The 26,112-nt window shown below is 41.3% G+C and overlaps 1 protein-coding gene across 3 annotated transcripts in view; it reads right to left on the reverse strand.

Annotated features, from left to right (window-relative positions):
- Window positions 1-26,112, reverse strand: part of TMEM131L (transmembrane 131 like) — a 161,885-nt gene that overhangs the window by 73,312 nt on the left and 62,461 nt on the right. For all 3 annotated transcript variants that reach the window (XM_055336242.1, XM_055336240.1, XM_055336243.1), the window contains 3 exons: window positions 6,524-6,592; window positions 1,960-2,083; window positions 546-662 (listed from right to left, as the gene is read on the reverse strand). In XM_055336242.1, the coding sequence (XP_055192217.1) occupies window positions 546-662; window positions 1,960-2,083; window positions 6,524-6,592 (310 nt within the window). The remainder of the gene's footprint in view (window positions 1-545; window positions 663-1,959; window positions 2,084-6,523; window positions 6,593-26,112) is intronic.

Genomic DNA, 26,112 nt, shown 5'->3' on the forward strand with positions numbered 1-26,112 from the left:
CACTTAAGAATTCCTAACTACTTTTTGTGAACAACAAAAAGATTCTTCACACTCCATCCCTGGTGCCTTGATATGAATAATGAGCTCCTTGAGAACTGGCTGCCAAGCATGTAATCCATGTCCCCTGATCAAAAATATTCCCAAGCCCAGGAGGGAAGGGGGCAAAAATCACTAGGAACTGCTTTTATACCTCCTCCCCCTGGCCTGTTCATGAGGTCAGGGCAGAGTTCTGAGAGCCCGTTCTCTTTTATAATAGAAACATAATATGGTAGGCTTCTTTGTTTTGTTCTAATGCCCTTCAAAGATCCATAGTGAGAGTCACAGTTCTGTGCACTGAGCAGAAGACAGCCAACTGTGTATGGCATGGGAGGCAGAAGAAGGGGGGAAAGCTGGCGAGTTTATCACTAACAATCACTAACATCACTAACAATCTTATATTCTAATGACATAAACCAGGGGGCAGCATTTCCAAAAGTCTTTTATAAAATATCCAAACCCCTCTATTAAATGGACAAATCAAGGGACCAGAGGGAAAGGTTACTTACATGATAGGGAAGGATTCCATATGAGGAGGTATTAATAAATAAAGAACTTTCAATGTTTCCTTCTTCAGTAGGTAAGAAAATAATTCTGAAGGATGTTTTCCCCATTGCTGGAATCACCTGAAAGGAAGAACCGAAATGGGTCATTTGGAATGGACCTCTTAAAAAAAAAAAAAGTCAGAGACTTTCTTTTTGACTATTTCCACTGATAGATGTCTGTATATCCTGTATCCTTGATTCAGAAGTATCACAAATCCCTGAGAATCATCAAATGGATCAAAATCCAACAATCTAAGAGGATGTACCAAAGAATATGCCACAGACTTATGGCAGGATAGCTGACAAGTCTTTTCACTTCGGATTGAGAATCCTGCGCCCTCATGTTCTTCCTTTTCCCTCCTCCTCCGCACCCACATGGTCAATGGCCTTTACCAAACACACAGTTCTAACCATACTTAAGTAAAAGGAGCCTCCAATGTACAAACCTGTCAATACCTAATGCAAGTCAGGAGCTGTGTTAATCTGGACAGACTACCATAAAATACTGGACTCCCTCTTGCACCAACTCCTTGGTCCCATATTTAAAAGGGAAAAAGTCGGGAATCCCTGGGTGGCTCAGCGGTTTAGCGCCTGCCTTTGGCCAGGGTGTGATGCTGGAGTCCCGGGATCGAGTCCCACATCGGTCTCCCTGCACGGGGCCTGCTTCTCCCTCTGCCTGTGTCTCTGCCTCTCTCTCTGTCTCTCATGAATAAATGGATAAAATCTTTAAAAAAAAAAAAAAAGCTGTTGTCCTTTAAAATTCTTTCAAATAAATAAATAAATAAATAAATAAATAAATAAATAAATAAGGAAAAGTGCATCAGGTAGATATAAGTAAGCTAAATAAACAAGAAAAACCCACTAGTAACTGGGATCTTCATTAAAAGTTAAAGACCAGTGAAATCTAAACTACCAGAAGACCAGGGTTTGGAGCTCTCTGCTATGGTGCAAATTAGCTTTATAAGGAGCTATTCACTACCTCCCATTCCTACATTTAGAAAGGATTCCTATTCTAGTAGGTTTGCCCGGCAAAGAGATCATGACTATAAACCTTGTACTAATTACTAAATGGTTCTGCATTTGTAGTCATTTCAAGACACATAATACTAAGTTTCCTTAACCATGAAAAAGTCCCATTAGATATACAAGATTATACCTTGTTTAGATTCTAAACTTTTTTTTCCATGTAGATAGCAAGACCCACCAAAATTACGGACAACTGAAAAAATAAATGCTAAAGCAAACACACAGAAGGAAAGAGTTTGGGTAGCAGAAAAAGGGGAGACAGGGAGCAGAGGGTAAAAACTTCAGGCCAAAGAAAGCAAGAAAACCTGGCAGCCTGCCACAGCATAGTTTCCAAGAGTACATCAACACTTACCCTGCAATGAACAGGAGGCACATGAAAATGTCTAGCAGCTGTAAACACTGAATTCACCACGACCTCACTATCCCTACTAGGGTTGTAAGCATAGAGAATCTTTGCTGCAGGGTGACCCAGGAACCTAGAAGGGGAACAAGGAGAAAAAAAATCCAATGTATTGTGTGGTCATAAATATAGCTATCCGTCCACTCATCCCTCCACCCATCCCCATATATATATACTTTAAACCCAGAAAGTGGGCAGACCAGGTGGCTCAGCGGTTTAGCCACCAGCTTCAGCCCAGGGCGTGATCCTGGAGGCCCAGGATCCAGTCCCATGTCGGGCTCCCTACATGGAGCCTGCTTCTCCCTCTGCCTCTCTCTCTTTCTGGGTCTCTCATGATTAAATAAATAAAAATCTTTTTTAAAAAATAAATAAAATAATAAAATAAAATAAACCCAAAAAGCTGTTGATGTTCATTAAAGTTAAAAGCAACAATGATTAAATCCTGCTATTAATAAAGCATTTAATTCACACGTCAAAAACTGTTAAAAGAATTCTTTCTTTTATGAGGCACTTACACCAACCAATGGTAACACCTCACTGACTTTTGCGTTAGAAGAATTCAACCTGCATAGGCCATTAAATGCTTGCAAATATACAGAGTAGGAACTAGGAACTCGCCTGATGGGGCTCTAATTCAAATGAAAATACGTTTAGATAAAGAAACTGCACTTAGAAAAACCCAGTTTTTTAAAAGTTTCTTCTCTAAGTAGTAACTTTAAGATTGGGGGAATGGATTTCAACTCACAGAGAGACTATTAAATCTCAGGAAAGGAAAACTTAATTGGTGCTAAAGACCATTCTTCTGAGAAGAAGGTCAGCAGCACTTTCTAGCGCTTGCTCTTACCCATTTAAATCATGAGTCCTTTAGAAAATTCTGATGAAATCTTTGGATCTTCCCTCCACAAAGAGACACATACACACAAGCTTTAGACATAATCAAAATATTCGTGCACTAAGGTAAGAATGCAAACACCCTAACTGATGAGGACATTCATGTTGACTCTTCCCTTCCTCCTCTTTCCACCTGCAAGGCTAGCAAAGGAATGTAGCTAACTTCTGACCCACCTACCTGCCAAGTTCTCTAGAATCATTTCCCTCTGATTCCTACCACCTGATACCAAATTCACTCTCACGTCATAAACAGAGAGTCACAAAAATTTCACTGAAGCTGTTTCTCCAGTTTTAAAGCCCTCAGTGGCAGGGATCCAAATATACAGCTCTCCTTAATATGGCCTAGAAGTAAAACTGTATCTAAATTCAGCAAAAATTCATCTCAATTATACTTGTATTTCTCTGATTTTATTCTGAGTTCTCTAATACTAAGAGTTGTGTGTTTTAGGGAAAATGACGTACATACTGTCCTATGTACAATGGGATTTCCAAACTACTGTATCATTGCCATCAAATCCCTCACATTCCTCTTCCAGCTTTTCTTTTCCATTTTTTTTAAAGTAGGTTCCATGCCCACCATGGAGTCCAATGTGGAGCTTGAACTCATGACCCTCTCATCAAGACCTAAGCTAATATTAATATCAAGAGTCTGATGCTTAACAAACTGAGCCACCCAGGCACCCTACCTCCTCCTACTTTCAATCACGAGTATTAACTGAAGGTTTAATACAGCCAATGTGTATTTTTAAAAATAAGCACTAATGTGATCAAAACCTTGATTTTTTTTAAGTGTTCTTATCTAATATGAATAAAATTTTTTTATACTACCATAAGCATAAAGGGTCACCTCAGAGAGCCCTGTCTTGGGAGAGTACCAGGCTCACATTTGCCTTTTCCCTCCATTAAGTTAAATAAAGACTTCATAGTTTTAGGTAAATAATACAACTCAATATGCAAAGTTACTACTACTTATCCTCAAAGCTTTATATTCCACTCATATCATCAGAATATAAGATTTTTAGTTTAAAAAAAATATGTATGTTTCCCAAACAAAAACACATTAGAAAATCAGACTTCAAACTGCAATTCTACAGGGTCCAGTGACTGCATCCACCAGAAACCTCACCGGACCTAACACAGACCTAGTTACCACTGTGCTATTTTTATTCTATTTTTTTAATTCTATTTTTAAAAGTGTTATGAGGATAAGAATTTCCTTCACTAGTGACAACTGGAAGATACTCTATTAATTTAATACTACAAAAGAATGATTAAAATCTCTTATGAATGATTAGCACTTTTTAACCTCAGGACCAGTGGAATATTAACCCTTACAATAAACCCTGAGACGTGGGCAGAAGGCAGGTGAATAACATGATCCTGATTCTGGATCCCAGAAGAAACCAAAGCTATGAAAAAGGGTGGGGTTTGCCCAAGGGCAACTTTGAAATAAACAATAGCAAAAGCTGTACAAGGGCAGTGAAGAAATGAGAGCTCTGCCTCAAGTTTGAATATACTGCCTATAAATTAGACCATTTATTAAAAGGAAAAAATTGACTGATTTTAGAAGTGTTCTAATTTAGACTACAGTTATCGAGATTTTTTAAAAACTTTAGCAAAAATAATTTATTCCCATAATTATATCCCAGAGCTCACTTATAAAAAAAAAATAGCATGGTATGTGCTGGCTTAGAAATCAGACTTATTTAAAAAAAAAAATCAGACTTATTCTATTGCTTTTAGTGAAATGCCCTTGGGCAAAATACATTACTGCTCAGCAACAAATTCATGAGCATCTGTAGTCCATGCTCAAGTAGAGAGAGATTTGAAAATGACACACATGAGACTGTCTTTCTCTCTCTCTTAGATAATACCACCCACCATTATTCCACTATCCTTCCAGGATTGACAGGAGACACAACTGACAAGAGACACGATTGAGAAGTATAAAAGTATAGAAGTATAAAATACTACATAACAAAAATGAATCATCTAAAGGTGATTCAAGTCTAAAATGTAGCAACCTTTTCAAATAAAAGATTTTAAACATTTTAAACATTTGCTTTTCAACCTGCTTCCAGTTATCAGGACCAGAATCTGATACATATAGCTAATTAATTTTTTTAGCCAATGTACCCACCCATCCATGTGCCCTGATTGCAGGATATTTATCTTACTGAATTGTAAATATATCATAGACAGTCAGCTATGAACTGGAGTTGTTATCCTGATTTAACTGTATTTACTATTATCCATCTTATTATATTTAGCAATCTGTGACATATATTTTTTTCTTTTCCATATTTTTATTTCGTTAACATACAGTACAATGTTATGCAATATGTATTTTTAAAAGTAGGTCCTGCATTAATATTCTTTACAATAAAGACTCTTCACCAAAGTAAAGTGATCTCTCAGAATCTCAAACCAGTGAGGTTTGATCATAAATGCAGCTTCGAACGTTTCTTTACCTAAGAATAAAAACGTACAAATTCAAACACAAAAAAGCAGACACCTAGAATCTTGTAAAGTCAGCAAGAGCCCTTCCCACTTTTCTCTCTTCTTCCTTTTACAAGAATCTCCTTTAAAAGCTCAACAAGGTACTTTAAATTTAAAATTCCTTCTCCTTCCCTGCAGCTCTAATCTTTTGCTGATCAGAAGGAGAGGGAAAGAAGGAAATCCAGATGAATAAAGGAGAGCACACCAGGAGCGCACTACTAACTCACCCCAGATGCTCTCCTAGCACCATGCCTACTTCATTCACCTAACTTTTCCTGTAACTCAAAAAAGTTCTTTGTAACACTGCAGTGATGTTCCAGGCTGCTGAAATAAGCAGAGCTTTGACATCTGAAATACTTTTACTTCCATACTCAAATCTCTACAAATGTGAAACTGTATCTCTTCAGTGCTGAGATATTCTGCATCCAGGGAGTTTAACACCTGAAGTTTCAAACTTCAACCACTTTAAGTGTCACAGCCAAAAAGAGTCTTTAAATTCTCCCCTTCTGCACAGCATCGCCCTTCTCTTAACTTCTCCCAGTTCCCAGATTTGTCCCTCAACCAACACTCAGATCACATCCCCTTCATCCTAACAGTTCTGAACACGATGTAAGTAATTACAGCTTCTATGCTGTTTTCCCCGCTTAACTCATTTCCAAAGTCTTAATTGTAGCAACTAACAGTTGTACAGTGCAATTCTGAATCTCAAAGCATAGCAAGCAGTAAAAACAAGCCAATGAATCTAATGAAAAGAATTCAGAAGCCATAAATATATAGTGTTCTCCATTATAAAATAACCTGATTTGTTATAGAAAAACAGGGACTTAATACTGACTTATTAAATTCCAATCACTATAAAATATTATAAAGTGTATTTATTAAAAGTTGGTGAAATGGCTAACACAACCTTACACTCTCCTTTTCACAAAAATATTCCTTTTAACAAGTCCTAGAATCAATATACCTCATATTACTAATATACCTAAAAGGTATTTAACATTTCATATGTAGATATGTTATATATAAATATATTTTATATACATTAATATATTTTAAATATATATGACATCTTGAAAGCAAAAAATGCAAATAAAGTTACTAAAAATTATAAAGAAAAGATACTTACTGAATCCCGAAATCCAGAACTGATGGCTGAAAATGTAAGCCCTTTCCACTAAATAGTTTGTCTGAGAAGCTAAAAAAGAAAAGAAAAGACAAATTATTTTTTGTTTTGTTTTGAAGTTTGAATGCTGAGTTAAAGTATATTCTTAGGCCAATGGCTCTTACAAGCTATCATTTTACCCCCTCATAGATGAGTCTGAACTAGATTTTAAATTTAAAAAAATGAATTACTGGAGTCTAATATAATTCTACAGCTACAAAAATTCAAGATACTTTTAGATTATGGTTAGTATAATTCATATCAAATGTACAGATTCTGTAAGCATTCAACAAATATGTGCTCACTTCGGCAGCACATATACTAAAAAAATAAATACAGGGATGCATTTAAGTTTTAATAGGCTTCATTTCTAGATGCATTCAAATAACATGACTATTTTCATAAACTTCAAATCAAGACATACATGTAAGGTGAGTAGAGTGAGGGGTTGGGAGGGAAGGAGATTTGGCCTCTAAATTAGCTAGACGATTTATGATGGGGAGAGGAACACAGCCAGGGTTGCCCCTAAAGGCTGAACCCATCATCAAATCTGTATTTTTAAGAATAACCATCACATAAAAACCCACATGGCAGGTCATACTTTCCACAAATGTTAATCATTACAATGATTTTTCTTCAGAGTCAAGACAAATTAACATACCAAAAAACATATTTAAAAAATAGAAGAAAAAATGTACATGTATAATATAACATACATAAACATACTTAAAGACATAAAATACAGAATGTGTGTATGTATATATATGTGTGTGGTATATTATGTACACCAAGAAACTATCAATGATCATATGACATTTTTTTTTAATATTTATTTATTTGAGAGAGAGCTCTTGTATCTTGGGGGCAGGGCTTGGGGGGGAGGGATAGAGAGAAAGAATCTCAAGCAGACTCCCCACTGAGCACAGAGTCCAACTCAGGACATGATCTCACAACCCTGAGATCATGACCTGGGTCAAAAACAAGAGTCAAACGCTAAACCAACTTAACCACCCAGGGGCCCCGGTCATGTGACATTTTAAAAGCCATGTAATCCAAAATATTTAACTGAAAAAGCCCCTAAATGTAACATATGTAGCTGTTTTCAAGGACTCCAGCAAGCTTTCCAAAATACAATCATTCCATTGTCTCCCACCACCTAGCACTCCACCAAACATGGTCCCCAGACTGGTTCAGGAGTAGACGTCTGAGTTTCTGAGCTGCTGGCCAATAGAAGCTTTGTGACCTTCAGCAAACCCATCTCCCATTTTTCTTGAAGTCACAAACAATACACAGACCAGAGAACCCCTTCTAAAATCCTCATCTGATAGGAAGAATCCTGGCTGCAATCTTTCCTTCCACCCTCCACTTCTCTGCCTCTAACTAAATCAAGGTGACAGCTCAGTCTCCATCTGCCCAGCCTCTGCCACTTCTCCACTTGCACTGAACTTGAGCAGAGAAGAGGTATGCTGTTTACTGGTCTCCCTCCAACCTCAAAAGGCCAGGACTAACTCCAAGACTTGTGTACAAAAAGGTCAACAACACACCTAGTTGCCTCCAGAAATGTTCTGAAGAACCCCCAGAGGTGATGGATGTCATGCACCACAGCCACTCACTCCAGATCAAGTTGGCCAGGGCTCAGCATTCCAGAAGAAAAAGAAAACAGGCAATTTCACATGCCAAAAATTATGTTAGAAAAGTCAGGCTACTATATAAGTAATAAGTAAAATAATTAAAGATAGTCTCTTCCTGTCTTGTACACCCAAAAGTGGATTTATCATTAGATTTCACATCTAATTTCTGAATGAAGGCAAGGTTTTAAGTATTTAAGTAATTCACTCAAGATCACATAGCTACTAAGAGTCAGAGCCAGAATTCCAATGCAGATCTGCTGAGGTCAGAAACATGAAGCTGGTATGGAGTTCAGGCCTACCCAAGTTCACAGGAACCTACCCAAGGAACCCAGGCAGTCTAGCGGCTGGGTGAGAGTTTGGGCTTCAGAGCGCAACAAACTCGGATTCCAGGCCCAAGGCCACCACTTTGTAGTCCTGAGTGGGTCAATCACTTAACTTCTCAAAAGTCTCAGCCTTACTATCTTAAAATGAAGATGACAACAGATATCTACCACATAGTTATCCTGAGGTTAAAATGAGATAATAATAATGCCTTTGCTTCGTGCCTGGCACAGAGTTAAGTGCAATAAATATTAGATCATGTTACTAAGAGGAAGACTGTCATCTAACAAGAAAAGTAATGAGAACAGATGGAGAAGCCAATTGAGTTTGAGTCAGAGCTGACTTGGGGATTTAAAAGTACCAAACGGGCAGCAGTACTTATCTCTGAATAGAACAAATGAAATCTAAACCAGGGCCATCTCATATCATAACAGAGATTTCTAAATCCCACAATCAGGAAGTTTTACACACCTAACAAAAATCAGGTATGTAAGGTCCAACCTAAAGTAATAAACTAGACATAACCAGAATTTCTTTAACTTCAAAGAAAACTCTATTTCAATCTCATTATGGAGAAGTAAAACCACGTCAATATTTCTGCCTAAAAGTCATAGAACAGATTCATTTTTCTCTTTGGTCAGTTTCGGCTCACTTGACTTTACAATTTTGGAAGGGAGACCAAGTTACACGGAGATTTAAATTACATCACTAAGTTAAAAAGTTGGTTCCCAAAGACAAAACAATTTACTTTTTATTTATTTTTTTAAAGATTTTTTTATTTATTCATGATAGAGAGAGGCAGAGACACAGGGAGAGGTAGAAGCAGGCTCCATGCAGGGAGCCTGATGTGGGGCTCGATCCTGGGACTCCAGGATCATGCCTTGGGCTGAAGGCAGGCGCTAAACCACTGAGCCACCCAGGGATCCCCGACAAAACCATTTAGATGTAGGTACGGTCTTGGACAGTACTCACACACATGCACATGCCCTCAAATATTTGTTAAAGACTGAAGGGGGGAAAAAAGCAGCAAACTGCCAAAATTTAGCCAACCATGGACATCAACAACCATCCTCAAATGTCAGTGGTAGCTAAGAAATTATACTGTGTTTAAAGACGCCAAAGTTTTCATTTCCAAATCGATGACATCAAAGTAACTTAAGCTTTACGAGCTACAGCAATAAAAGACAAAGTTCCTTCCCTTTTCTCCTTTACTCAAAAGTCAGCATTAACCTTTTTGCATGTGTGCTCTTAATAATGTGGATGTTTCTTTTATGTCCCAATTCACCTGCCTCCTTCCCTCTAAAGAGTCCCCTCATCTGGCATAAAATAAACTCAGGCATCTTGTAAACACAAATGCTAAATTCATGCCACATCTCTCCAATGTTCACTCCTCCCTCACCAGTTAAGATAATTCTAAGGAAAAGCCCTATATGAGAGGAGAAAAATAAAAAAGGAGCACAGGGAGAAGAAATAGAGGTGACAGTACTCTGAGGTGAAGGGGCTCTTTATATGGACCCTGTCCCACACTCTCTCGTAGCCCTTCTGAAGACACCGGCCTTCCACAAAGAGCTGACTCTTCCCTCAGTGTTGGGACATGTGGACGAGGCATTCTACACATGCTATTTGGTAAGAGTATCACTGCCTGAGATTATATGACTTCTCTTTTGTCTTCTTTTCTTTTTTCAGAAACTTCAGGTAACTTTTTTTTTTCTCTATATGTAAGACAAAGAGACAGTTCCAAAAAGAGTGGGTAGTACAAGAGAAAAGAAATTTCTCTGGAAATGAGAAGAGCTTGGTTCAGGTCCCAGGTATGATATGCGTGCCCATGTGACACCAGGCTTCAGTTTCCTCCTTGGCAAACTGAAGGGGCTGGACTGGACTGCGTGGCCCCGAGATCCCGAGAGGAGCATTCAGATGCCCAGACTCTGTGTTCCTAGGAAAAGGAAATCTATCTGCCAATATTAGACACACCCATTAAAAAATTTCAGTCCGGTGACTTCGATATGGAAATGAATTAACTGTAACAAACTGTTCTGGCCATTCAGAAATGTTATCTGACCAAATCATCCCAATGATGGGAAGGAGCAATGGGGTCTAGGAACTGCAGACCCAGGCTCAACAGCTCTTGACAATTCAGGAAGAAGCTGCTGCACCAGGGCAGGTGGCTAGCTCTAGGAAGAGTCTCCCCATCAAGGTTACAATCCAGGAAGCATCCCAACTCACAAAACTCAAAGATCAAGAAAGTTCAAAGAAAGGAACAGAAATGTCTGGAAGACTCAGGAAAGGCTTGGGGCCGGGGATGGGAGGAGACAGGGGCCTCAAAGAACAGTTAACTCAAATGGAACCTGAGCTAAGGGCAAGAGGGAAGACACAAAGGCTAAGGAAAGCATAGGCCACGTCTGGAGAACCCCATCCAAGCAAGGAGAACACTTCAGAAAGTTGGGTTGGGCTGGCGGCACTGAGCAGGGGAGTGCGGAGCACACAGCAAGGGAGGTGGGCATGAAGAGTGAGGACAGGAGGGTAGCCGACAACGAGGCCTTACTGGAGGATGAGAACACTGGGACAGTCCATGAGCCAGACACCCACCACAACACACCGTGACATGAGTCTCACGTGCCATGGGTCTGTGCTGGGCCTTCCCCCTAAAGGAACCTAAAGGTTGAACCAGTTTGTGGAGAAGATGGCCTGCAGAGGCTATTTGTAGTCCCTTCTGAACAGGTAACCTTCCACCCTCCCTTCACCCTCTGACAGTCATTTGACAGTGACTCCTACAGGGAGGATGGAACTGCCCAGTTTCCCATATTCCTCAGTGGACTGGTTTCCATCCGCCTCAGAGCCCCAGCATCTATGGTTCGCTGCCTTTTACATGCAAACTCTTCTAATACCTCGAGAGAGCAGCCATGACCAGGCTTCCGCCGCCCGATGAGGACAAGGACAAGAGGACCGGCTTCCCACACATTTCACAAACCCTCTCTGCCTCAGAAAGGTAACAAGAGACTGGAGCAAAACAACACTATTGTCTAGACTCTGAAGTCTTCACGGAAAGACATGCTGTGCTGCTGAGCTACTTACTGGGCCTGCCTTATGCCAGTCGACATCATCATCTGAGCACTACAAGTTGCTTTTGTTCGGCTCTTACTTCTAACTTAAAAAATACTTCACCCAGAAGTTAATGGCGGGAAGATAGGATAGACACAAGCAAGTCTACTCAAGTTAGAGCTGCCAATCTTCCAGGCATAGTACTACTGGCAAAGAACCACTTAACAATGAAAGCAGGAGGGCAGCCCGGGTGGCTCAGCGGTTTAGCGCCGCCTTCAGCCCAGGGCCTGATCCTGGAGACCGGGGATCGAGTCCCGCGTCGGGCTCCCTGTGTGGAGCCTGCTTCTCCCCCTGCCTGTGTCTCTGCCTCTGTGTGTGTGTGTGTGTGTGTGTGTGTGTGTGTGTGTGTCTCATGAATAAATAAAATCTTTTAAAAAAATAATTAAAAAAAAAAACAATGAAAGCAGGAACCAGTATTTTTCTCCTATTGAATCCCCAAGGGGAGTGGGGGGAATCATTTGGTTGGACATGATTTTTCTAGCTTCTTCTAGTACAGGAGCCTCAGACTTCAAGGTCAAAGCGAAAAGGAAAATCCTGGGAGCAGTACTACCAGTCTGTCAGAGGTGCTCTCACTGATAATGAGATATGTAGATTTTAAACCAGCCCTGCACACTGCTGGCCAGGCCTGCCCAAGGCCAGAGCGCACGTCCGACATGCCGATCTGTCCCACGAGTTGTGAAGGGACAGATCTGTCCCCATTCATAGCACCCGCGGATGAGGTGTTCCTTCTCTCAAAGACTAATGCCCAAGAGCCCCTTTCTGGATAGAACCTGGGCTGATTCTAGGCTCTTACCCATCCTACCCTCTCCAGGATTCTCAGCATCCCCTCCTGTGCTTTCTCCTCCACTTATACACATGAGAGACCCAAGCTCCTGTCACTTGAAAACACTCTTTGACCTTCATCCTTCCAACTGTGAGTGAAAGTGACAATGACAGCAACTACACTTATTGAGCACTGACAGTGTACTAGATGCTCTGTGCAGCACTATCCCATATAATCCTAAGAACCTTGTGTGGATACCATTGTTATCCCATTTCCACACCCAAAGAAACCGATGTTTTGAGGGTTTAACGGGAACAAGCCCCTATGCTACACTGCCTCCCATCCATGCCTCTGATGTCCTGCCCCCTCACTCTACCAAAAATGCTTTTCTGAGGTCACTGGTGAGGACAAGCTGGGAAGGCAAGTGCTGAGGTTACTCAATATCCCCACTGGCTCCTCTCCTGAAGTGCCCCTCCTTGGTTTCTAGGAAATCTTGCCCAGTCTCCCTCCTCCCCCTGTGCTGTTCCTTCTCATCTCCGTGCCAAGCTCCTCTCTCCCACTCTACTGACCCCTCAGCTCTCCCTAAAGTCTCACTATGGCCAGTCACACTTACTCCCTAGTTTCAACTGTCCCCTACTGGGGGATGCTTCCTATCTGGACATCTGTTATTTCTTTGCCCAGCATGCAAATTTCCTTACTTCAACCACAGACTTCCCACTACTACCCTTCCTGGATTCTGGAAGGGCCAGTTACTAATTTTTCTAAGCCCTGCTTATAGCCAGGATGCTGGCATGTGACCAAGACTTGGCCAGATTCACCTGCCTGAAGCAGAGCATCAAGAGCTGGTGCCATGAGGAAGGAAAGAAAGTGAGAATGGTTCTGGTGACAACCACGGCAGTCAGGCAGTGGGGTACATGTCAAGGACAGAAGTGTTCCATCTGCTTCCACTGCACAATTCTAGCTGTGGTTCTATCCTGCAAAGTCCCCTCTTCTTTCTTTGTTTTCTGAGCCTGGTTCTTCAGTCTTCCTAGAGATTCTGAGAGCTGCCCAACATCTTTTCAATACATTTCTTTTCTGCTTAAATCAGCCAGAGCTGGCTTCTGTGGTTTGACTGATTCATTTCCCAAGACTGTGTCTCTGTGGCCTGGACCACTCTGCTGAGCTCCTGACTCGGGTTTCCAAATGTACCAGACGCCATCCCACAGATGGCCTACAGGCACATCCAAATGGAATCCATGGTGGAATTCAACATCTCGCTCAGACTCCCCATTGGATCACCAGCACTGGACACTAGGCCCCCTCATGCATGGTTTTGCTTGCTGTGGTTTCAGTTACCTGCCATCAACCACGGTCCAGAAGCAGGTAATTATTCTTCTGATATACGCTTAGAAGGTCAATACTAGCCTAATGCTAGGTCAAAAAGCCTATGCCATTTACCTCACTTCATTTCATTAGGTAGACATTTCACATCTCTCATCATCACAAGAAGGGTGAATGCAGTAGAATAAGTATTTTAAAAGAGATCACATTCATATAAATTTTATTACAGTACATTGTCATAATTGTTCTATTTTATTATTGTTGTTATTAACCTGCTACTGTGCCTAATTCATAAATTCAACTTTATCATAGTATGCACGATTACAGAAAAAAACAGCACAGCTGATCCTTGAACAACACAGGTTTGAACTGCATGGGTCCACTTATACATGGATTTTTTTCAATAAACACAGTACTGTAAGTGAACTTTCTTGCTTATGGCTTTCTTAACATTTTTTCCCTCTATCTTACTTCATGGTAAGAATACAGTATAGAATACATACAACATACAAAATGTATTAACTGTTTATGTCATTAGTAGGGCTTCCAGTCAATAGTAGGCTATTTGTAGTTAAGTTTTGGGGGAGCCAAAGTTATATGTGGACTTTCAACTGCATAAGGAGTGAGTGCCCCAGCCCCATGCTGTTCAAGGGTCAACTGTATAGACAGGGCCCAATACTATCTACAGTTTTCAGGCATTCACTTGGGTTCTTGGAATTTATCCTCAGAGGAGACGGACTACCGTATGCCTATCTTGGTGAATTATGGCCTCCTACCCACCCAACCTGGAGACTTGTAGAGCTTCTGACTCCTGTACTTAATTCCCCCATGCAATGGATGCTGAAATAACACATTCACACCATTCAAATCTGTCCCCTCCTTCTAGTGGCACTAACAAGACCTTATATTCAAAAGGCATTTGCAATATTGTGATTTGTCAGTATTTATTTCTCATATATATTTGGTCTTTATCCACAATTCGTGGCTCACAGCTCCCAGAACTCTTAGAATGCATTAAGGGTGATAAAGGAGTCTTTTGTTATGTTAATGAATGGTGGACTTCAATCAAGGTGAGGGGCAGTTGCCAGGGGAACCAACCATGTGATTAGAGACTTAGAATTTTCAGTCACCACCCCCCACCCCCCAAAACTCCTCTGGGCAGGGAGAGGGGTGGGGCTGTAGGTTGATTCAGCCAATGGCCAATGACTTAGTCTACCCTTACTATGTACGAAAGCCTCCACAAAAACCCAAAGAGATTGGTTCCTAGGGCTTCCGGGTTGCTAAACAGGTATAGGTGGTGGAGGGGCAGAAAGTGGTAGTCTGGAGAGAGCATGGAAGCTCAGAACCCTTTCCCCGGACCTCATCCAGTGTATCTCTTCATTTGGCTGTTGATTCATACACATCTTTTATCATATCCTTCAATAAACTGGTGAACCTAAGTGTTTCCCTGATTTCTGACAGATGCTCTAGCAAATTAATTGAACCTAAGGAGAAGGTCAATAGAATGGCCAATCTGTACCTGTCAGTCAGAAGCACAGGTTAACAGTCTGGAACTTGTGACTGGCATCTGAAGCGGAGGGCCAAGTGGAGAGGGCAGTCTTGTAGACCTGCCCCCTTAACCTGTGCAATCTCTGAGTATGCAGTGTCAGAACTGAGTTGAATTCTTGGACATCCTGCTGGTGTCCTAGAATTGTTTGGTGTTTTATGTAGAGGAGCCCACACACACATTGAAATTGGGTCTGGGAACCCAAAAAGAACATGACATTTGCATTCCAAAGAATTTTAAAAATATATTATTACATTTACATGTTTATTCATACCACAGTCCACATGCCATAAAGAATTCCTTTAGTTAAGTCATTAAATTTGCAAAAACTTATAAAAGAAAAGGCAAAATAAATAAATAAGTGAAAGAAAAGAAAAGGCCAGTAATTAAGCCCATGTTTCTTAACTCCTGTTCCAACTTATGCCTTAGCGCAATGTTTAGCTTTTCATCTATGGTTTAAAGATTTAACATCTTTTTTCTAGATTCTACGATAAGTTGAAATAATTAAATGTGATTTTTAAATCAGAATATAAATGCATTTTGCTCAACCTTTCAGCTCTATGACAACAAGTTAGGATGAAAAAGGAAGTCTCCAATCAGCAATGGAGTTGGCCAGATGCTACACATCAGAAGCAGAAGCTGAGGCAAATTCACATGAACACTAAGCGAATGTGGAGATTAGGGATGAAGGACTTGCCCTTCTCAAATCAATCACAGGTAGACAGTGCAAGTTCCTGCAATATACCGTGGCTATTTCTAGAAAACCAACTTTGAGCTCCCAGAAGTGTCCATGTAACTTTAGATACTTTAGTTCTCTGAACGTGAACCAGCTATTTTTTTAAAGCTCATCTATAACCCTCTAAGCAACTGGGTAGGTATACTTATTCACATTATAAAAGCAGCAATGCCAAATCACACTGCCATGAATTTCTTCAGCTGTCCTGCATTAAGATATTACAACAGTCAAGGCTGTTGGACCCAAGCCTCCAGAAATGAATAAAAGGCTTACAATCTTGCATATAATACAAAGAGGAGCATAGTCCATAGGAGGGGGAAAATGACATAGAGCAGGTTAGGAAAAGTGTTCTGGAAGAGGTGGCATGGGGTGGGGCTTGGAAGGCTGGATGTGCTGTCTTCAGGTGAAAATGGAAGAGGCATTCCAGACAAGGGGAGAAACAAATGAAGGACACAGACTATAGAAAAGCAAATAAGGTAAAAAGTGACATACATAAGGTAATTTCTTAGAGTTTCTTGGTAGGATGAAAGAACAATCCTGTATCACTTCACATCCCAGAACAACATTTTAATTCAAACACGATGAACTGATCTTTTTAATTTTTTAAATTAAAAAAAAAGTTTTTATTTATTTAAGGGATCTCTACATGCAACATGGGGCTCGAACTTATGACCCAAAGATCAAGAATTGGATGCTCTACCGACTGAGCCAGCCAGGTGTCCCAATTTTTTAAAATCCCAATGTGAGTGATATATCAAAATGATCCTCAGCCAATTACAAAGATTATTAGCAATACTGTCGGAAAACTCTCAAGAAAAATTTCTGTACTTAAAAACTGTTCCTTGAACAGCCAGCCTTGTGGCCTTCTTGGCCAGAGCAAGTGAAGAACCTCCAGTGTTAGCTTCCTGGAAAGAGTATGGTGATTGTTAGTCCTGTACAATACTAACTCGTGTGTCCTGGCATTCCTGTTCCTTACAATACCTGGACGACATGTCATTATGCAACAAGATCAAGTCTTCTTTAAAAACAAAACAAAAAACTACCCTCTGAATATTAAAAAAAAAAAAAATTTAGGATTTTTTGGACTGTCAAGCTGTCCACTAAGCACACTGGGCATACACCACACACTTGCCTACAGAGCATAACTTACTACTGCCAAGCTCACTTCTTGTATGATATAATCCCACTGTCAGAATAGCTTAAAAGCTGATTTTTCTCATGTGAAATCCAAGTAATACTGACACTGGAGAAACTAGACTAGAATGTTCCCAGAAAGACAAGTACTCCTTAATACAAATCAGAGGGGCTGAGTTATTTTTTTCCCTAGGGATTGGGGTGGGGAGTGGGGGTAGCTTAAAAATGTGTTATGTCAAAAACAATCTTCCCTTGAGAAATAATGGTAAAGTTTTCATGTTTTCTTTCCCAGGGTTCTGTGTGACAGGGATTGTTCTACAGCCCTTAATATGCCCCCTCTCCCTCTTTCATATATTTTTTTGCTGGGCACCATTCCCAGACTCCCTTGCAGCTGGGTACAGCTATAGGACCAAGTTCCAACAAATGGGCGCTAAGCTCAAGTATTGTGCAGCAGCTTCCAGGAACCCTCTGGCTCTCTCCTTCATCCCTTCCTCCCACCTGCTGCCATGAGCACAAATGTCTCCACTTGCATCCTGAGTACCAGGCCCAGTACCCTAGGGAAGAAAATGTAGTGATATGGAGGGAGCACGGGTCCGTAAGACTTCCTAGAGCCTGAGGATGCAAAAGGTCATATTTGCACAGAAGGGAGAAAATTTTATCTTTCATTTTTATTTTTTTGCTGTATTTTTTACTTTATTTACTTAAAATCAATTAATTAACATGAGTATATTATTAGTTTCAGAGGTAGAGTTTGTGATTCATCAGTTGTATACAACCCAGTGTTCATTATATCAAGTGCCTCCTTAATGCCCATCATCCAGTTACTCCATCCCCCCAGCAGCCCTCAGTTTGTTCCCTACAGTTAAGAATCTCTTACCGTTTGTCTCCCTCTCTGTTCTCATCTTGTTTTATTTTTCTTTCCCTTTTCCATGTTCATCTGTTTTGCTTCTTAAATTCCACATGAGTGAAATCATGTGGAATTTGTCTTTTTCATGTATTTGTCTTTTTTCTGACTGACTTATTTTGCTTAGCATAAAACCCTCTAGTTCCATCCATATCATTGCAAATGGCAAGATTTCATTCTTTTTGATGCCTGAGTAATAGTCCTGTGTGTGTGTGTGTGTGTGTGTGTGTGTGTACCACCATCTTCTCTACCATTAATCTATTGATGGACATCTGGGCTCTTTCCATAGTTTGGCTATTGTGGGTGTTGCTGCTATAAACAATGGGATGCACATGCCCCTTTAAATCAATGCTTGTATCCTCTGGATAAATACCCAGTTGTGCAATTGCTGGGTTGTAGGGTGGCTCTATTTTTAACTTTTTGAGGAATCTCCACATTGTTTTCCAGAGTAACTATATCAGTTTGCATTCTTACCAACAGTGTAAGGGGGTTCCCCTTTCTCCACATCCTTGTCAACATCTGCCATTTCCTGGCTTGTTAATTTTAGTCATTCTGACTGGTGTGAAGTGGTATCTCATTGTGGTCTTGATCTCTAGTTTCCCTGATGCCGAGTGATGTTGAACATTTTTTTGGGTGTCTGTTTTCCATTTGCATGTCTTCTTTGAAGAAATGTCTAATCATGTTTTCTGCCCATTTCTTGAGTGGATTACTTGGTTTTTTGGGTGTTGAGTTTGGTAAGTTCTTCATAGATTTTGGATATATCTTGTTTTAAACCACTGATATCTTGTAACTCTGTTATCTAAATTCTAATTCTAATTCTAACTGAAACAGCTTCTCACACTTTTTCTTTAAAACATTTTTCTCTCTCTCTTTTGTTTAGATTTATTTATTTAGTTGAGAGTGAGAGAGAGCATGAATGGGGGAGACAGGCAGAGGAAGAAGACATGCTCCTGAGCAGGAAGCCTGATGCAGGGCTCAATCCCAGGACCCTGGAATCACGACCAAAGGCAGACATTTACCCACCTGAGCCACCCAGGCACCCCTCACCCTTCTCAAACACTGGAAAGGGGCCACTGCCAAACAGAACTAATACTATGTAACTTCCCATCCTTCTAACCTCTGCTGACCCTCAGAGAGATGAGCTCCCAGTGGCATCCCCTTCCATGTGGCTCAGAACCATAGCTTCCCAACGAATCAGAAGGCTACATGGTTAAGCAATACAAGTAACCCAAACCTGATGACAAAACAAAGAAAATGTTAAGTAAAGAAAGGATAGCTCCTGGCTGCCTTTCACTGGGAAAAGTCACTGGCTGTGGTATTAAGCTAATGGTGGCTTTGTTCACAAGCTGTTGTAAACTGAGAAATGCTTGTGTATGAACTGCATTTAGGACTGGGCACACAGAAGCTACCTTCGAGTTTAGGTTCTGCTCCTGACCACACAATGAAGGGACAATTTCATGCAGGGACCTGAGGGACCTCTGTGAGACACTTCAGGAAACCCAAGGTAGGAAGGTATTCCACACTTTTGTGACCACAGCAGAAACATAAGAAGTGCTAGAAGCGACACACAGGTGATGTCCCCACCTGGCCTTGTAGTAGTTAAGTCCTCAAAGGGGCCTTGGCAATAGTAAGAGCCCAATGCATTTACACTGCAGTGAAGGTAAGGAATAAAAATTATTCTACTTTTCAAAGGCACTTGAAACACACTCAATTATTGATATGCACTGCCTCCCTCCCCAGGGGATGGATGACAGGAAACCTAGAATGGAAAGCAACTACCTTCCTGCTCCACTCAAGGTCCTTCAACACTACGACAAACTACACAGCTCTTGCAAAACCAGAAGAGGAAGAACGGGTGAAATGGTGTCCGATTTCCTACTCCATCTTGGGAGGAAGGAATCCAAGGGACAAAAAGGTTTTACCAATGAAATAAGTTTACAGCATTCCCAGGGCCTACAGATGACTGGATCCCAATCAGAAACCAACCCACAAGAGGAGAATTAACTAGAAAGAGAATTAACTAGAAAGAGAAGTGTAAGAGATCATCTACTGTTCTTGTGACCAGAATTTCAGTTTCTACTACTGTAAAATTAAGGCAGGTAGGTCCACTGTGAAGATTAAATGAAATTTGTATGGAAAGAGCTTGCAAAGCACCCAGCAGAGTGTTTGCCCAGGTTGTAGAGAGAGGAGTGTCAGTTCTAAGGTCAGCAGAAAAGCAAAATAGGAAAGACTGATATTCTGATTTCCACCGACTCCACAGAAATAAATCAGGACAAGGCTAGAAAGTGTCTGTTTTCGAATTTAATTTATTGGGAGGGAGACAGGGAGGAGATGGTGTGGGGGGGGCGGTTCAGGCAGGCAGAAGGTCTCCAACTTAATTCAAGGGAGCTGACAGCTCCAGGCTGCACTCCCCTGGAACAGCAGCACAAGTAGCTGGAGCCTCCCTTTCAATCCAGCCCAGGGAATTTAATTGTTCTTAATTATACAGGCGCCACTCATATGCAAATAGTGCATGAAGAGTTTTCCTTTTAAATTGTAATTTTTCTTTCAAACCCCCGAGGCACTGAAGTGTTATTGCTGAAGATGTCACAAGAAAGAGTGGCCCCGTGGTCCCTCAAGCCCAGGGGAGAGGCCCCTCTTCACAGGCCTTCCCTCCCTTTGTCTGGCCCTGCAAGCTTGCTACCCTCCCACTGGTCAGAACTGACCCAGCTTTGCAGCCCCAGCTCCTTCTCTAACATCTCCCCCTCTCCTTCCAGCATTCTCCATCCCCAGACAAAGCACAGGAGATGAACCCAGTGCAGACTCCAGGGCCCAGCAGACAAGGGAGGGGAAAGCAAAGATCTGCTGGTGGCAAAGCTGTCATACCCATTCAATCCTTTTGTCAAGGCACACCAATTGCAAAATAAGTGGAGCTCCCTAACAAAAATTTTGTGGGTTTTTTTTTTAAGATTTTATTTATTTATTCATGAGAGAGAGACAGAAAGAGAGAGGCAGAGACACAGGCAGAGGGAGAAGCAGGCTCCATGCAGGAACTCTGATGTGTGACTCGATCCCGGGACTCCAGGATCACGCCCTGGGCCGAAGGCCGACACCCAACTGCTGAGCCACCCAGGCGTCCCAAAATTTTGTTTTGAAAATAATAATAGCACCGTGAAAAAAAAAAAAGCTGCCAACAAGTAAATGAAAGGAAACAAAACTGTCATGTGCACAATGACTACAACTACAGAATACACAGAGGAACAGAAGACAATTACCAAATATTAACGGCAACGTTAGGACAGGTGGGAAGTCGGTAACATTTTCCCTCTCCCCGGATTATCCAAAACCGTTAAGCGGTTCTGTGTCTCTGAAAATATTAAAATTTTTCAGTTATGGGCAGCCTGGGTGGCTCAGCGGTTGAGCGTCTGCCTTTGGCTCAGGTCACGATCCCGGGGTCCTGGGATCCAGTCCCACATCGGACTCCTTACGGGAAAGTCTGCTTCTCCCTCTGCCTATGTCTCCGCCTCTCTGTGTCTCTCACGAATAAATAAATAAAATCTTTAAAAAAATTTTTTTTTCAGGCAGCCCAGGTGGCTCAGCAGTTTAGCGCCACCTTCAGCCCAGGGCCTGATCCTGGAGACCTGGGATCGAGTCCCACGTCCGGCTCCCTGCATGGAGCCTGCTTCTCCCTCTGCCTGTGTCTCTGCCATTCTCTCTCTGTGTCTCTCATGAATAAATAAACGAAAATATTTTTTAAAAAAATTTTTCAGTTACATGCTTTTAGAAAACTCAAGAGCAATAGGAAGGCACATTCTTCTTAAATATAACGTCATCATTTTTAAAATCAATTCAAATTTCCACTTTTAGAAGTTATTTAAAAGCTAACGTTTCAATTCCAGAAGACTTGGTTGGTACTTTGCTTTATTTCCCTAACTCACCCATTATACTTTCCAGCCCCCCAGCGGCTCCTCTTCCTCCACCACATCTTCAAGACAGAGACCCCTAAGCTGCCGGCCTTCTCTCTCCCTCCTGCAGGCCCTCGCCGGCTGATGTATAATCTCAGAGTCCCAACATCACCCCAAACTTACACCTCTGGCCCAGCCCTCTCCCGGGTTGCAGCCCTGGCTGCCTACCCACAGGTCAACTGGAGGTCTGTAGGACATTAAAAAAAAAAAGTCTAAAACAAAACTCCTTACCCCAATTTACTCCATTGATAGCCATCTCAGAGCCCAGTTGTTGAAGCCAATAATCTTGGAATCACCTTGGACGGTTCTCTACCTTATACCCCACATCTTGTGAGCTCTGCTTTCAAAGCATATCCAGAACCTCAGACCCTTACCACCCTCGTCACCACGTTCTGGATGGTCAGAGGACCCTTGTCTCCCCGATGTCTTGGTGACTGGGTGCATGGCCTCAACTGCCCTCCCTCCAGTCTAGGCTCCAAATCAGCCTTTATAAATCTAACTCCGATCATGTCCTGTGCTCGGCTCAGAACCCCCACAAGCACTGCCTACTTCAAAGCTCTCACGCGAACCGGCTAGGCCCTCCCAGTGACCTCACTGCCTTAGACTCCCGTCCCTTCTATGCACAGGGTCAGCTCTGTGATCATTCCAGGCCTAAGTTGCCACCTTAAAGTACCTTGGTACTAGCTGCTATCAGAACATTCTCCTCTCACACAGCTTCATGGCAAATACCCTTACCTCCTCCAAATCTGTACAAAATTCCTTCCTTTGAATAAGCCTCCACACCCTAAAGACAGCCCCCAACCCACCCCCAACCCTCATCTCTTCCCTTGACCTAGTTTGCAACTTCCTCCATACCACAGACTGTCTTCAAACATCCATGAGTTTCAGTTGTTTATTGTATTTAGGTTTGCTGTCTCATTCCTGTAACCAATTTGATGGCAAGTTCCACCAGGACAGGGATTTTGGTCTGTCTTGTGTGCCAACGTGTCCCAAGTATTTAGAGAACAGTTGCTGAATAGGACTTGTTAAGTAAAAGAAAACCTTTTCAGCTGATGCCATGGATTTAGAAAATCACAATTCAGGCCTCAGAATATCTTTTTAATTATCCAGCATAAAGTCAGCCTCACCATAACACAGCAGTACCACAGGATTATGTTTTTTTAAAAAAGTTTTCCAAATTTTGATTTAAAGCTTTACTGAATTTAATTTTAAGAGAAGAAAGAAGAAAGAATGGAAGGAAGGAAGGAAGGAAGGAAGGAAGGAAGGAAGGAAGGAAGGAAGGAAGGAAGGAAAAAGAGAAAAGAGAAAAAAAAGAAAGGGAGGGAGCAAACTATGTATAGAACATACACGTCAGGTAAAAACCCATGTCAGGTAAGTTATATTTTTTATTCATCTTAGAAAAAAAAAGTCAGGCCTAGTCACATCAAGAGAATACAAATTAGAGTGACTTACAAAATTACAGATGCTATAATTGTTAAGAAAATGTCAACACAACAAAGAAATTTTAAAGAACTGAACCTACTAAGGAAAATACAGCAGTGGCTCAGGCACTTAACATCACAGAGGGGTAAAAGCCAGCACCCCAGAAGACCCGCTTTGTTAACCCCTGGCTGTGAAGAATCTTTCAGAAGCAGCATCGGGGCCTGGGCCTGGTTCAAATCTCAGATGAACCATCTGAATCAGCATCACTAGTTACTACAACATGCCTGAGATGGTTGCTTTGGTCTCACTGCTTAAATGAGTAGATTCATAATCCCAGAATGAAGAAATAAAAACCTACAGTATTTATAAAAAAACAGTTACACAAAACCCAAGGCAAGGTGAGGTAGGCCCTGGCACCTGACCCTGAGCCTCACTTCCAACAGCTCAGCAGCAGCCCTGGACCAGCACCAGTGGGGAGCCGATGTGTACCCCAGCCCCACACAAGTCCTCTGGCTACCATGGGGGCAAATGTGGTCAACATGGAGATCAACATCAGCGAGATGGAGGGAGAATCCTTAAATCCACTCACTCCTTGAACCCAACAACCCTCCTTCCAGGTTTTAAGAGCTAACAAATTTCTTTTAATGCTTAACCAAATGATTAGTCTATCACTTGAAGCTGAAAAGGTCCCAGCTAGTAGTTAGATAAACCCAGTTACTAATATATAATTCATGAGGTTAAGTCCAAAAGTCAGAAAAGCAAGTAACCTTTGGAACATTAAATATATTTTATGACTGTTTATAAAAGCACATGCTTTCTGAGAAAAAGGATGATTCTGCAGAGGGCCTAAGAAAATCTGCATTCCCACCAAAAAAACAAAAGTAAAAAAAAAAAAAGGCAGAAACAATATCTCTTAAAAAGTGTAAACTATGTTTTCTTTATAAAAGAACCAATAGCTTCTTTTAAGAGGGACAGAAATGTTCTAAAATTAGACTGTGGTGATGGCTGCACAGCCCCAGAGATAAACGAAAAAACAGTGAACTGTATACTTTAAATGGGTGAACTGTACGATATATGAATTATGTCTCAATAAAGCTGTTATTTTTTTTTTTAAGAACCTATAGCAACCACACATTGCCAGCCTCCTAATTCAATACTCTGTCAGGATTCAACGCAGCAAAGGAAAGAGGAGGCCACTTCTGCAGATGCATCTTCTCAAACATGCACCCATACAAGCCCTACAAGCTCATTTCCTTTCTGTGCGCAGATGCCTCTTATACATAATGAAAATGCCATATGCAGATGCATTTGATTAGCGCCATCCACATTTCCCATCATTATGCAGCACTTGGTGAGCTGCAGTTAATTCCTGCCTATTATCCAAGTGCAAAATTATTCTGCCTAATTTCAAGCAGTCTGGCAGCTGCAGAGGAAAAGGAGTCTTGCCCGTCAGTGGAGGCCCGTTTGACATATAACCCCCGCTGTTACAAGGCCTCCAATCATCTAGGGCTAATCAATTTCAATCAAGTAGGCACCATCCGACCACAGAACAATGGTGACTTCCTTCTTCATCTGTTAGCATGGACCTTCAAAAAGCCAGCATGAGAGGATGAACGAGAAGGGCAGAAATCAGGACTGGTGTTTCTCTTTTCTTTGGGGGGAAGAGGGCACAATGCGGGGGTGAAGAAATCAAAAGCAGAACGAGTGTTTACACCAAGACATGTTCTCTCCCCTGCCATCTCCCCAACCCCGTATTCATCTACATGGACACGTGAGCCCTGATCCTTAAACCACCTGGCCTCCAGAGCTCAATGAACTCTAAAAACTACTAAATTATTCTGAATTTGCCAGTTCTCCAAATAATCCCTTGACCTCTCTTCTGAGGAGGCATTTCCGTATTTTAAATAGCTTCCATTGTGATCTTCCTTTAACTATAAACAGAGGTAGGAAAATACACTAACAACATTTTATACAATGAAATGGAAGTATTATACTGTAAAATACCATATTGATAACAAGAAAATACTATACTCAGTTAAGTTGTTAACTTTCATTAGAAACAACTCAATTTTTATCCTACATTCAGTAACATTTCAGAAATATATTTCTTTCCTCTAGTTATAACAAAAGAAGGAAATCCTGTACACTCCACTCGAGAAATACTAGCACATTCTGGCAGTAGTCACAGAGCTAATCCCATTAAATTCAAGAAAAGGTTAATCCTCAGCAGTGGAATCTTTCAAAATGTGTAACTCCTAAACATTTCCTCCCTTTAAAAAAAAAAAAGGATCATCATGAGGCACCCTGGTGGCTCAGTCAGTTGAGCCCCTGACTCTTGGTTTTAGCTAAGATCATGATCTCAGGGTGGTGAGACCAGCCCTGACATCTCTGCACTCAGCGGGAATCGGCCTGAAGATTCTCTCTTCCTCTGCCCCTCCCCTACTAGCATGGTGGGCATGCAAGCACACTGTCTCTCAAATAAACAAATCTTTAAAAAAAAAAAAAAAAGGATTATCATAAGCATAGCTCATAGAGTCAAGAAATGAGTCCACTGGTATTCAATTTACCCATGTCTCAGAGATAACCAGGAACAGCTTTTTAAAAATATAGACTTTAGGACTCCATCACTTCTTCCTGAATCAAAATCTCTGGGGATAGAGCCTGGAAACCTGCATTGTGAGAACAGCTCCCTTAGGCAATCCCACAGTCCTTGCACCCATTAGGAAAGCAGTA

Source organism: Nyctereutes procyonoides, unplaced genomic scaffold (assembly GCF_905146905.1).
Source record: "Nyctereutes procyonoides isolate TBG_1078 unplaced genomic scaffold, NYPRO_anot_genome, whole genome shotgun sequence".
Lineage (NCBI taxonomy): Eukaryota > Metazoa > Chordata > Mammalia > Carnivora > Canidae > Nyctereutes > Nyctereutes procyonoides.